At 44.4% G+C, this 13,542-nt stretch overlaps 1 protein-coding gene across 3 annotated transcripts in view; it reads left to right on the forward strand.

The window, feature by feature from the left end:
* Window positions 1-13,542, forward strand: part of LOC128656174 (GRB10-interacting GYF protein 2) — a 556,473-nt gene that overhangs the window by 230,732 nt on the left and 312,199 nt on the right. For all 3 annotated transcript variants that reach the window (XM_053709919.1, XM_053709921.1, XM_053709920.1), the window contains exons 6-7: window positions 4,921-5,174; window positions 6,077-6,224. In XM_053709919.1, the coding sequence (XP_053565894.1) occupies window positions 4,921-5,174; window positions 6,077-6,224 (402 nt within the window). The remainder of the gene's footprint in view (window positions 1-4,920; window positions 5,175-6,076; window positions 6,225-13,542) is intronic.

The following is a 13,542-nucleotide window of genomic DNA, read 5'->3' on the forward strand; positions in this document are numbered from 1 at the left end:
AAACATTTTAGCCAAAATGCCCACTTATCAGCGCAAGCGCGACTGCTCTGTTTTAGATACTGAAGAGCATGGGGACGCTGATGATAATGGTTCTGAAATGCCCCTACACCAGTCTGAGGGGGCCAGGGAGGTTTTGTCTGAGGGAGAAATTTCAGATTCAGGGAAAATTTCTCAACAAGCTGAACCCGATGTGATTACATTTAAATTTAAGTTGGAACATCTCCGCGCTCTGCTTAAGGAGGTATTATCCACTCTGGATGATTGTGAGAATTTGATCATCCCAGAGAAACTATGTAAAATGGACAAGTTCCTAGAGGTCCCGGGGCTCCCAGAAGCTTTTCCTATACCCAAGCGGGTGGCGGACATTGTAAATAAAGAATGGGAAAGGCCCGGTATACCTTTCGTCCCTCCCCCCATATTTAAAAAATTGTTTCCTATGGTCGACCCCAGAAAGGACTTATGGCAGACAGTCCCCAAGGTCGAGGGAGCGGTTTCTACTTTAAACAAACGCACCACTATACCTATAGAAGATAGTTGTGCTTTCAAAGATCCTATGGATAAAAAATTAGAAGGTTTGCTTAAAAAGATGTTTGTTCAGCAAGGTTACCTTCTACAACCAATTTCATGCATTGTCCCTGTCACTACAGCCGCGTGTTTCTGGTTCGATGAGCTAGTAAAGGCGATCGATAGTGATTCTCCTCCTTATGAGGAGATTATGGACAGAATCCGTGCTCTCAAATTGGCCAATTCTTTCACCCTAGACGCCACTTTGCAATTGGCTAGGTTAGCGGCGAAAAATTCTGGGTTTGCTATTGTGGCGCGCAGAGCGCTTTGGTTGAAATCTTGGTCAGCGGATGCGTCTTCCAAGAACAAACTACTTAACATTCCTTTCAAGGGGAAAACGCTGTTTGGCCCTGACTTGAAAGAGATTATCTCTGATATCACTGGGGGTAAGGGCCACGCCCTTCCTCAGGATAGGTCTTTCAAGGCCAAAAATAAACCTAATTTTCGTCCCTTTCGTAGAAACGGACCAGCCCCAAGTGCTACGTCCTCTAAGCAAGAGGGTAATACTTCTCAAGCCAAGCCAGCCTGGAGACCAATGCAAGGCTGGAACAAGGGAAAGCAGGCCAAGAAACCTGCCACTGCTACCAAGACAGCATGAAATGTTGGCCCCCGATCCGGGACCGGATCTGGTGGGGGGCAGACTCTCTCTCTTTGCTCAGGCTTGGGCAAGAGATGTTCTGGATCCTTGGGCACTAGAAATAGTCTCCCAAGGTTATCTTCTGGAATTCAAGGGGCTTCCCCCAAGGGGGAGGTTCCACAGGTCTCAATTGTCTTCAGACCATATAAAGAGACAGGCATTCTTACATTGTGTAGAAGACCTGTTAAAAATGGGAGTGATTCATCCTGTTCCATTAGGAGAACAAGGGATGGGGTTCTACTCCAATCTGTTCATAGTTCCCAAAAAAGAGGGAACGTTCAGACCAATCTTAGATCTCAAGATCTTAAACAAGTTTCTCAAGGTTCCATCGTTCAAAATGGAAACCATTCGAACAATTCTTCCTTCCATCCAGGAAGGTCAATTCATGACCACGGTGGATTTAAAGGATGCGTATCTACATATTCCTATCCACAAGGAACATCATCGGTTCCTAAGGTTCGCATTCCTGGACAAGCATTACCAGTTCGTGGCGCTTCCTTTCGGATTAGCCACTGCTCCAAGGATTTTCACAAAGGTACTAGGGTCCCTTCTAGCGGTACTAAGACCAAGGGGCATTGCAGTAGTTCCTTACTTGGACGACATTCTGATTCAAGCGTCGTCCCTTCCTCAAGCAAAGGCTCACACGGACATAGTCCTGGCCTTTCTCAGATCTCACGGATGGAAAGTGAACGTGGAAAAGAGTTCTCTATCTCCGTCGACAAGGGTTCCCTTCTTGGGAACAATAATAGACTCCTTAGAAATGAGGATTTTTCTGACAGAGGCCAGAAAAACAAAACTTCTAAACTCTTGTCAAACACTTCATTCCGTTCCTCTTCCTTCCATAGCGCATTGCATGGAAGTAATAGGTTTGATGGTAGCGGCAATGGACATAGTTCCTTTTGCGCGCATTCATCTAAGACCATTACAACTGTGCATGCTCAGTCAGTGGAATGGGGACTATACAGACTTGTCTCCGAAGATACAAGTAAATCAGAGGACCAGAGACTCACTCCGTTGGTGGCTGTCCCTGGACAACCTGTCACAAGGGATGACCTTCCGCAGACCAGAGTGGGTCATTGTCACGACCGACGCCAGTCTGATGGGCTTGGGCGCGGTCTGGGGACCCCTGAAAGCTCAGGGTCTTTGGTCTCGGGAAGAATCTCTTCTACCGATAAATATTCTGGAACTGAGAGCGATATTCAATGCTCTCAAGGCTTGGCCTCAGCTAGCAAAGGCCAAGTTCATACGGTTTCAATCAGACAACATGACGACTGTTGCGTACATCAACCATCAGGGGGGAACAAGGAGTTCCCTGGCGATGGAAGACGTGACCAAAATCATTCAATGGGCGGAGACTCACTCCTGCCACCTATCTGCAATCCACATCCCAGGAGTGGAAAATTGGGAAGCGGATTTTCTGAGTCGTCAGACATTACATCCGGGGGAGTGGGAACTCCATCCGGAAATCTTTGCCCAAATTACTCAACTGTGGGGCATTCCAGACATGGATCTGATGGCCTCTCGTCAGAACTTCAAGGTTCCTTGCTACGGGTCCAGATCCAGGGATCCCAAGGCGACTCTAGTAGATGCACTAGTAGCACCTTGGACCTTCAAACTAGCTTATGTATTCCCGCCGTTTCCTCTCATCCCCAGGCTGGTAGCCAGGATCAATCAAGAGAGGGCGTCGGTGATCTTGATAGCTCCTGCGTGGCCACGCAGGACTTGGTATGCAGATCTGATGAATATGTCATCGGCTCCACCATGGAAGCTACCTTTGAGACGAGACCTTCTTGTTCAAGGTCCGTTCGAACATCCGAATCTGATCTCACTCCAGCTGACTGCTTGGAGATTGAACGCTTGATCTTATCAAAACGAGGGTTCTCAGATTCTGTTATTGATACTCTTGTTCAGGCCAGAAAGCCTGTAACTAGAAAAATTTACCACAAAATATGGAAAAAATATATCTGTTGGTGTGAATCTAAAGGATTCCCTTGGGACAAGGTAAAGATTCCTAAGATTCTATCCTTTCTTCAAGAAGGATTGGAGAAAGGATTATCTGCAAGTTCCTTGAAGGGACAGATTTCTGCCTTGTCTGTGTTACTTCACAAAAAGCTGGCAGCTGTGCCAGATGTCCAAGCCTTTGTTCAGGCTCTGGTTAGACTCAAGCCTGTTTACAAACCTTTGACTCCTCCTTGGAGTCTCAACTTAGTTCTTTCAGTTCTTCAGGGGGTTCCGTTTGAACCCTTACATTCCGTTGATATTAAGTTATTATCTTGGAAAGTTTTGTTTTTGGTTGCAATTTCTTCTGCTAGAAGAGTTTCAGAATTATCTGCTCTGCAGTGTTCTCCTCCTTATCTGGTGTTCCATGCAGATAAGGTGGTTTTACGTACTAAACCTGGTTTTCTTCCAAAAGTTGTTTCTAACAAAAACATTAACCAGGAGATAGTCGTACCTTCTTTGTGTCCGAAACCAGTTTCGAAGAAGGAACGTTTGTTGCACAATTTGGATGTTGTTCGCGCTCTAAAATTCTATTTAGATGCTACAAAGGATTTTAGACAAACATCTTCCTTGTTTGTTGTTTATTCTGGTAAAAGGAGAGGTCAAAAAGCAACTTCTACCTCTCTCTCTTTTTGGATTAAAAGCATCATCAGATTGGCTTATGTGACTGCCGGACGGCAGCCTCCTGAAAGAATCACAGCTCATTCCACTAGGGCTGTGGCTTCCACATGGGCCTTCAAGAACGAGGCTTCTGTTGATCAGATATGTAGGGCAGCGACTTGGTCTTCACTGCACACTTTTACCAAATTTTACAAGTTTGATACTTTTGCTTCTTCTGAGGCTATTTTTGGGAGAAAGGTTTTGCAAGCCGTGGTGCCTTCCATTTAGGTGACCTGATTTGCTCCCTCCCTTCATCCGTGTCCTAAAGCTTTGGTATTGGTTCCCACAAGTAAGGATGACGCCGTGGACCGGACACACCTATGTTGGAGAAAACAGAATTTATGTTTACCTGATAAATTACTTTCTCCAACGGTGTGTCCGGTCCACGGCCCGCCCTGGTTTTTTAATCAGGTCTGATAATTTATTTTCTTTAACTACAGTCACCACAGTATCATATGGTTTCTCCTATGCAAATATTCCTCCTTAACGTCGGTCGAATGACTGGGGTAGGCGGAGCCTAGGAGGGATCATGTGACCAGCTTTGCTGGACTCTTTGCCATTTCCTGTTGGGGAAGAGAATATCCCACAAGTAAGGATGACGCCGTGGACCGGACACACCGTTGGAGAAAGTAATTTATCAGGTAAACATAAATTCTGTTTTTCATTCCGGATATGGTGAGTCCACTGCCCACCCTTTATTTAAGACAGCTATTTTTTCTAAAACCTCAGGCACCTCTACACCTTTTGTGTTATCTTCTTTTTCCATTTTTCCTTCGGCCGAATGACTGTGGATTTTGGGTAAGGGAAGTGACATATATAGCAGCTTTGCTGTAGTGCTCCTTGCCTCCTCCTGCTGGTCAGGAGTGATATTCCCACTAGTAATTGATGGTTCCGCTGGACTTACCATATCCAGAAAGAAATACATTTATCAGGTAAGCATAAATTATTTTTTGTTTATTTTATTCTGTAAAGAAAGCACCTAGGGTGTATAGTTCTGCTTCTGTTTGTTGCCAATCTCTTTTCTGCATTGTATATATTACATTTCTAATATCTGTTTGCAGATGCTGCTTCACATGTTCACCAAGGAATCAAGGACAAAACTGTACCCTCCATACCTCACTCTCACTCTGCATTCAGCCAAAGCTCTGCCTCTAGACAGGTTCCTGACACTGATGCAGGTTCTTCTATGCACTCTTCTGTACCTACCGTTGAAACCTCTACGAGGCCTGTTTCTTTATCAGTCTCAGCTGCACCAGGAATGCAACATTTCCCCCCTTTACTTGATGAAGAAGATGGGCTAGAACACTTAGAACAGGTAAGATACTGAAACAGAAGTTGCCCCAAACTGGTTTAATACTTTAGAGCTGGCAGTCTCCTTGTTCATGTGGTCAAGTCATAGGGAAATGCTCTCTGAAAAATAATTACATAGGGACAGTTAACGGGACACTCAATCAAAATTAAACTTTCATTATTCAGGTAGAGCATGCCATATTAAACAAATTTCCAATAACTTTTAAAATGGTCAGAAAAAAAATCTGCTACTCATTTGAAGTTTAGACTAAGTGCTATTTCATTGTCTTGTTATCTTGCATTTGTTGATGCAAATCTACTGTGTTGACTGGTACTTTAATTTCAATCCCTATTCCTTAGAGGGCCATAAAGTCCCTACAACAAATAAGACAATTTATAAAGTTGCTGCTGCAAGTGCTTTTTTGGCTAGTGGATGGCTCAGGAAGTATTTTTTTAAATTTATTTATAGATAATTACACTGTCAGCTTTTTAAAGCACGTAAGAATATTTTTGTATTCCCTATTTATAAGCATTTTGTTCTACCATTAGAAATTCAAAATAGACCGAAACAGACCACATAAACACTTGAAGGTAAATAGTAGCTCAGTTGGTGCAGTGATTACCTGAATTATTATTTATACAATAAATGTAGCAATGTCTGGTGTTTTGTGGATTATTATATAATGTTTGCACATAAAAGCAAAGAACTATAGCAAAGGAAACAAATAAATAAAAATCATCATTGACTAGGTACTAGATTTTAAGAGACATTATTCAGTTATAGACTGCAGAAGAGATGGGATGTTTTACTGTAAGCTTTTGCTTAATAATTTAACAAGATTATCAGGTGGTCATTGATGCTTTTTGGTAGAGACTTTCAATGGCTAACTAAAATATTATTTTAATTAAGTGTTTTCTGTTCCACAGCAAGCACAACAGCTAGTAGCGTACCTGCAGGATGGGACGCCAGATGATGACCGATTACCACGGAAGTTGCCAGACCATCGAATTAAAGGGTCATCACTTGATAACCAGAAGAAGTGGTACTACAAAGATCCACAGGGAGATATACAGGGTAAGTCAATATTTTCTTTCATAAAGGTGACGAGTCCACAAGCCATTACTCCTGAGAATTCCACTCCTGGCCACTAGGAGGAGGCAAAGATTCCCAAGATCACTTAAAAACCCTCTGACCTCACTGGTAAACTAGTATTATCGTTGCCTCTGCAGGAGTAAGGTGAAGATTTGAGGTACACCCAGATGTTCTGTGAGAGCGGTCCTCCTGAATTGAGACCCATTTCTTTCATGTAATTGGGAAGAGTCCATGAGCTAGTGACGTATGGAATATACATTCCTACCAGGAGGGGGCAAAGTTTTCCAAACCTCAAAATGCCTAGAAATACACCTCCCACCACACCCACAATTCAGTTTTTCAAACTTCGCCTCCTATGGAGGTGGTGAAGTAAGTTTGTGCTTGATTTTTCTTCTATGATAAGCGCTTCTCAGCATATTGAAGCCCAATTCCTCTCAGAGTACAGTGTTTGTTAGAGGGATGTGAAGAGAGTATCGCCTATTGATTTTATGGTTTCTCACATGGAAATCTTTTCATGGGTTCTCTGTTATCGGTCGTAGGGATTAATCTCCTACCTCCCTTTTCAGATCGACGATATACTCTTATATACCATTACCTCTGCTGATAGTTTTCAGTACTGGTTTGGCTATCTGCTATATGTTGATTCGGTAACTATGTATCATTATTTAAGACGCTCTCAGCTATGGTTTGGCGCTTTATGTATTAATATAAAGTTTTAAATATATGTATTTTACTTATATTTGCCATGAGTCAGGTCTATGTATATTTCCCTTTGCAGTCTAAACAGTTTCAGTATAGGAATCATGTATGTGAAGTTTATTTAAACTTTTTTCTTACCTGGGGTTCAGTCTTTTTCTAATTTGACTTGTTTTTAATTTTTTCACGGGCAAATCTAGGCTCGTGAGGATGCAAAATGCTGTTTTTTATTGCATCATTCTTGGTGCAAAATTTTTTTGGTGCGAAGTTGCGCCTCTGATGACGCAAATTTCGTGATTTCCTGCGTCTTTGTTAACGCTCGTTGTTTTGGCACGAAATCGCGTTTATGACGCAAGTTATCATTTTTTGATGTTAGTTCCCATCTAAAGGGGAGGAGAGTCCACGGCTACATTCATTAATTGCGGGTATAAGGAACCTGGCCACCAGGAGGCGGCAAAGACACCCCAGCCAAAGGTTTAAATACCTCTCCCACTCCCCTCATCCCCCAGTCATTCTTTGCCTTTCATCACAGGAGGAGGCAGAGAGGTGCCGGAAAATCGGAGGTCTCTTATGAGGGGTTCTACCCTTCGCTATTGGACAGGAGTTTAAGTAGCCCTTCAAGCTTCTCAGTTGAGGGCCTGGGTGAACGTTAGAGTCCAGAGATGCAGAGGGAGCTTCCCTTTGCGACACCATCCCGACTCATATCAACAGATCCTACAGCAATCGGCGTTGACGAGTATCGCAGATTGCGTTCTTCTATCAAGTCCATGTCAGAAGCGCAGCTACCACCTGTCACACTTGAAGGGCCGTCTTATCTTTTTCTAAAAGCTATGGAGGATTCTGATGCGTTAGAGGGTACTCCCTCTTTAAGACTTATACCTTTGTTTATTGTGAGGTTTTGGTAGACCAGCCTGCGCATCTGTTTTCCACATGCCTTGAGAAGGCTACGACTTCCAGAGAGAGAATGTCTAGCACTACTGAGCCATTAAACTCTGAGGGGTCACGTCCTGAGATGTGTGTTCCCTAATGGCATCCCCTTTCCCACATGCAGCGCCCCAGGGTCCGACTGTTACCCCTTCGGGGGAGATTGCTTGGCCACCTGATTTTGCGGACCAGCTTGAAACGGCAGTCGCTAAGGTGATCCATGCTTTGCTGCATTCTGCTAAGCGCAGAGCTTTTCAAAGCGGCCTGTCCCAGGATTTCTCTCTGTCGGACGCCCCGGAAGGGTGGTACGATGACGAGGCCCATTCCGACACATCGGAAGGGGCCATTTCGGGGTCGGAGTCTGTGCCATCTAAACCTCCGGTAGAGGAGGAGCCTGGTTTTAGGTTTAAGATGGAGAACTTGCGTTTCTTACTAAAGCAAGTACTGGCTACTTTAGAGGTTCCGGAACTGAAGCTTCCAGAAGAGCCCTCCATTACTAAATTAGATAAGGTCTACGCGGACAGGGTGGTTCCCCAGACTTTCCCGGTTCCTGTCAAGATGGCAAACATTTTAAAGAACGAGTGGTAGCGGTTAGGTTCTTCCTTTTGCCCCTCTTCTCAGTTTAAAAATCTTTTCCCCTTCTCAGTTTAAAAATATTTTCCCCGTCCCAGAGACCCAGCTGGAGTTGTGGGGGACCATTCCCAAGGTGGATCTCCATGCTAGCTAGGCACACAAAGATTCCTTTAGAGGATAGTCCTTCGTTCAAGAAATCTATAGATAAAAAGTTGGAAAACATGTTACGACAGATGTTTCAACACACAGGGTTTGTTTTTCAACCGGCAGCGGTGGTTGCCGCATTTGCTGGAACTGCGTCATATTGGTGTGATGCCTTATTTGATATGATTGAGGGTGAACCCTCTTTCAAGAAGTGCAGGAAAAGATTAAGACCCTAAAGGTGGCCAATACCTTCATTGTGACGCTAATATGCAAATTATCCGCCTGAATGCTAAAGTATCAAGTTTTTCGGTTCTAGCACGCAGGGCTCTGTGGCTAAAATCTTGGTCGGCGGACATGACCCCTAAGACGAGGCTGCTGTCTTTGCCTTTTAAGGGCAAGATCCTGTTCGGTCCAGGTCTGGATTCTATCATATCTACGGTTACAGGAGGCAAGGGTGCCTTCCTTCCCAAGGATAAGAAAGTGAAACCTAAGGGTTCTCATTTTTGTTCTTTTCAGGGTAATAAGGCGCAACGCCAACAGCCCAAAGCAAAAGCGGACCAAACCAAGGGTGCCTGGAAGCCTGCTCAAGCGTGAAACAAGTCTAAGAAGAACAAGAAGCCCGCTGAGACTAAGTCTACATGAAGGGGCGGCCCCCGACTGATCTGCGGACCGAGTGGGGGCAGATTGTCTCTATTCTTAGAAGACTGGTTGCAGGATGTTCAGGACCCCTGGGTTCTGGAGGTAGTCGCCCAGGGTTACAGAATAGGGTTCAAGTCCTCTCCGCCCAGGGGCAGATTCCTTCTGTCAAATCTGTCTTCAAGGCCGGAAAAAATAGAGACCTTTCTGAGTTGTCTGCGGGATCTCTCCTCTCTAGGTGTTATCGTATCAGTACCCCATGCAGAAAGGGGTCTTACTCCAATTTGTCCGTGGTCCCAAAGAAGGAGGGCATGTTCCGCCTGATTCTGGACCTCAAATGTTTAAACAAGTTCCTGTCTGTTCCATCGTTCAAAATGGAAACTATCAGAGGGGCAGCTAATGACCTCTATAGACTTGAAGGATGCCTACCTTTATGTTCTGATTCACAGGGACCATTTCAGGTTCCTCAGGTTTGCTTTTCTGGATCAGATACCTGGACGACATCCTGGTTCAGACGCCATCATTCCACCTGGCAGAGGCCCACACCAGGGTCCTGCTGCAGTTACTTCAATCTCACGGTTGGAAGATCAATCTCGAGAAGAGTTCTCTGGTTCCCAGTACCAGGGTGGAGTTCTTGGGCACGATCATAGATTTCGTATCCATGAAAATCTTTCTCACGGACATGCAACGCACAAAGATGACGTCTTCCTGTCTTGCCCTTCAGTCTACAGTGAGACCATCTGTAGCTCTGTGCATGGAAATGATTGGGCTCATGGTCTCCAGCATGGACATCATTCCATTCGCCAGGTTTCATCTCAGACCTCTTCAGTTGTACATGTTGAGACAGTGGAACCGCAATCATTCAGATCTGTCACAGCCGATATACATGGATGCGCAAACTGTATCCGCCCGGATCAACTTCCATGGGGACATCCTTCGTGAGACCGTCCTGGGAGATTGTTACCACGGACGCGAGTCTGGCGGGATGGGGAGATGTTTGGGGTGCCAGGATGGCACAGGGGAAGTGGTCTCGCTTAGTCTTTTCTTCCAATAAATATTCTGGAGCTTCGAGCGATCCTCAAGGCTCTGAAGGCGTGGCCTTGTCTGGGGGACTTCTGCTTTATCAGGTTCCAAACGGACAATATTACCTCGGAGGTTTACATCAACCACCAGGGGGGCACGAGGAGCTCCCTGGCAATGAGGGAGATGTCTCGGATCCTGGAGTGGGCAGAGACCCACAACTGTTCGCTCTCTGCGATCCACATCCCGGGTGTAGACAACTGGGAAGCGGATTTTCTCAGCAGGCAGACTTTTCATCCGGGGCAATGGTCTCTTCCCTCCGAAGTGTTTGTGGAGATCTCTCTCAGACGGGGGATGGAGATCGATCTCATGGCATCAAGGTTGAATTGCAAGCTTCCCCGATACGGATCGAGGTTGAGGGACCCCAAGGCGGAGCTAATAGATGCTTTGGTGATGCCTTGGGGGTTCGGTCTAATATACATATTTCCTCCGTTACTGCTTCTTCCTCATGTAGTGGCTTGTATAAAGCGGGAGAGAGTGTCCTCCATTCTGATTGCTCCTTTGTGGCTGAGGAGGACATGGTTTGCGGATCTGGTGGGGATGTCATCCTCTCTGCCGTCGAGGTTACCCTGTCGCAGGGATCTGCTGGAGCAGGGTCCTTTTTAACATCAAAATCTCGATTCTCTGAGGCTGACTGCGTGGAGATTGAACGCTTAGTCTTGGCAAAAAGGTTTTTTTCTGAGAATGTGATTGACACTCTAGTTCAGGCAAGAAAGCTAGTCACTTGACACATCTATCATAAGGTGTGGAGGACTTACTTATCCTAGTGTGAAATTCATGGCTACCCTTGACACAAGGTGAGAGTATCAAGGATTTTGTCTTTTCTCCAAGAGGGTTTGGAGAAGGGTCTCGCCGCTAGTTCCCTAAAAGGACTAATTTTGGCTTCATCCATTCTGTTGCATAGGATACTCGCTGATCTCCCTGGCATCGGCACACAGAGTCTCTGAGCTGGTGGCCTTGCAATATGAACCCCCTTATCTGGTGTTTCATGCAAATAAGGCTGTTCTTCGCACGGGCTTGGGGTTTCTCCCCAAGGTGGTGTCTAACTTCATAATCTGGATGTGGTTCGTGAAATTCTATCTTCAGGCCACAAAGGATTTCAGACAATCTAAATCACTTTTCTCCAACATAGGTGTGTCCGGTCCACGGCATCATCCTTACTTGTGGGATATTCTCTTCCCCAACAGGAAATGGCAAAGAGCCCAGCAAAGCTGGTCACATGATCCCTCATAGGCTCCGCCTACCCCAGTCATTCTCTTTGCCGTTGCACAGGCAACATCTCCACGGAGATGGCTAAGAGTTTTTTGGTGTTTAAATGTAGTTTTTATCCTTCAATCAAGTGTTTGTTATTTTAAAATAGTGCTGGTATGTACTATTTACTCTGAAACAGAAAAGAGATGAAGATTTCTGTTTGTAAGAGGAAGATGATTTTAGCAAACGTTACTAAAATCGATTGCTGTTTCCACACAGGACTGTTGAGATGAAGTAACTTCAGTTGGGGGAAACAGTTGGCAGACTTTTCTGCTTGAGGTATGACTGGCCACATTTCTAACAAGACTATGTAATGCTGGAAGGCTGTCATTTCCCCTATGGGGACCGGTAAGCCATTTTCTTAGATTAAGTAAAAGAATAAAGGGCTTCATAAGAGCTTAAAAAACTGGTAGATATTTTTCTGGGCTAAAACGATTACTTTGCTAAGCATATTTTGCAGATTATAACTCTTAATAGTTATTATAATCTTGGGGATTGTTTTAAAAAACGGCAGGCACTGTATTGGACACCTTTTTCAGATGGGGGCCTTTTCTAGTCATAGGCAGAGCCTCATTTTCGCGCCACTAATGCGCAGTTGTTTTTGGAGAGCAAGGCATGCAGATGCATGTGTGAGGAGCTAAGAACCACTGAAAAAGCTTATAGAAGGCGTCATTTGGTATCGTATTCCCCTCTGGGCTTGGTTGGGTCTCAGCAAAGCAGATAGCTGGGACTGTATAGGGGTTAAATGTAAAAACGGCTCCGGTTCCGTTATTTTAAGGGTTAAAGCTTTCAAATTTGGTGTGCAATACTTTCAAGGCTTTAAGACACTGTGGTGAAATTTTGGTGAATTTTGAACAATTCCTTCATATTTTTCACATATTCAGTAATAAAGTGTGTTCAGTTTAAAATTTAAAGTGACAGTAACGGTTCTATTTTAAAACGTTTTTTGTGCTTTGTTGACAAGTTTAAGCCTGTTTAACATGTCTGTACCATCAGATAAGCTATGTTCTATATGTATGAAAACTAAGGTTTCTCCCCATTTAAATTTATGTGATAATTGTGCCATAGTGTCCAAACAAAGTAGGGACAATGATGCCACAGATAATGATATTGCCCAAGATGATTCCTCAAATGAGGGGAGTAAGCATGATACTGCATCATCCCCTTCTGTGTCTACACCAGTTTTGCCCACACAAGAGGCCCCTAGTACATCTAGTGCGCCAATACTTATTACCATGCAACAATTAACGGCTGTAATGGATAATTCTATTGCAAACATTTTATCCAAAATGCCTACTTATCAGAGAAAGCGTGATTGCTCTGTTTTAAACACTGAAGAGCAAGAGGACGCTGATGATAACGTTTCTGACATACCCTCACACCAATCTGAAGGGGCCAGGAGGGAGGTTTTGTCTGAGGGAGAAATTTCAGATTCAGGAAAAATTTCTCAACAAGCTGAACCTGATGTTGTAACATTTAAATTTAAATTAGAACATCTCCGCGCACTGCTTAAGGAGGTATTATCTACTCTGGATGATTGTGACAATTTGGTCATTCCAGAGAAATTATGTAAAATGGACAAGTTCCTAGAGGTTCCGGTGCCCCCCGATGCTTTTCCTATACCCAAGCGGGTGGCGGACATAGTAAATAAGGAGTGGGAAAGGCCCGGCATACCTTTTGTTCCTCCCCCTATATTTAAGAAATTATTTCCTATAGTCGACCCCAGAAAGGACTTATGGCAGACAGTCCCCAAGGTCGAGGGGGCGGTTTCTACTCTAAACAAACGCACTACTATTCCTATAGAAGATAGTTGTGCTTTCAAAGATCCTATGGATAAAAAATTAGAGGGTTTGCTTAAAAAGATGTTTGTTCAGCAAGGTTACCTTCTACAACCAATTTCATGCATTGTTCCTGTCACTACGGCAGCGTGTTTCTGGTTCGAAGAACTAGAAAAGTCGCTCAATAAAGAATCTTCGTATGAGGAGGTTATGGACAG

This window comes from Bombina bombina, chromosome 4 (genome assembly GCF_027579735.1).
Source record: "Bombina bombina isolate aBomBom1 chromosome 4, aBomBom1.pri, whole genome shotgun sequence".
In the NCBI taxonomy this organism is placed as follows: Eukaryota; Metazoa; Chordata; class Amphibia; order Anura; family Bombinatoridae; genus Bombina; species Bombina bombina.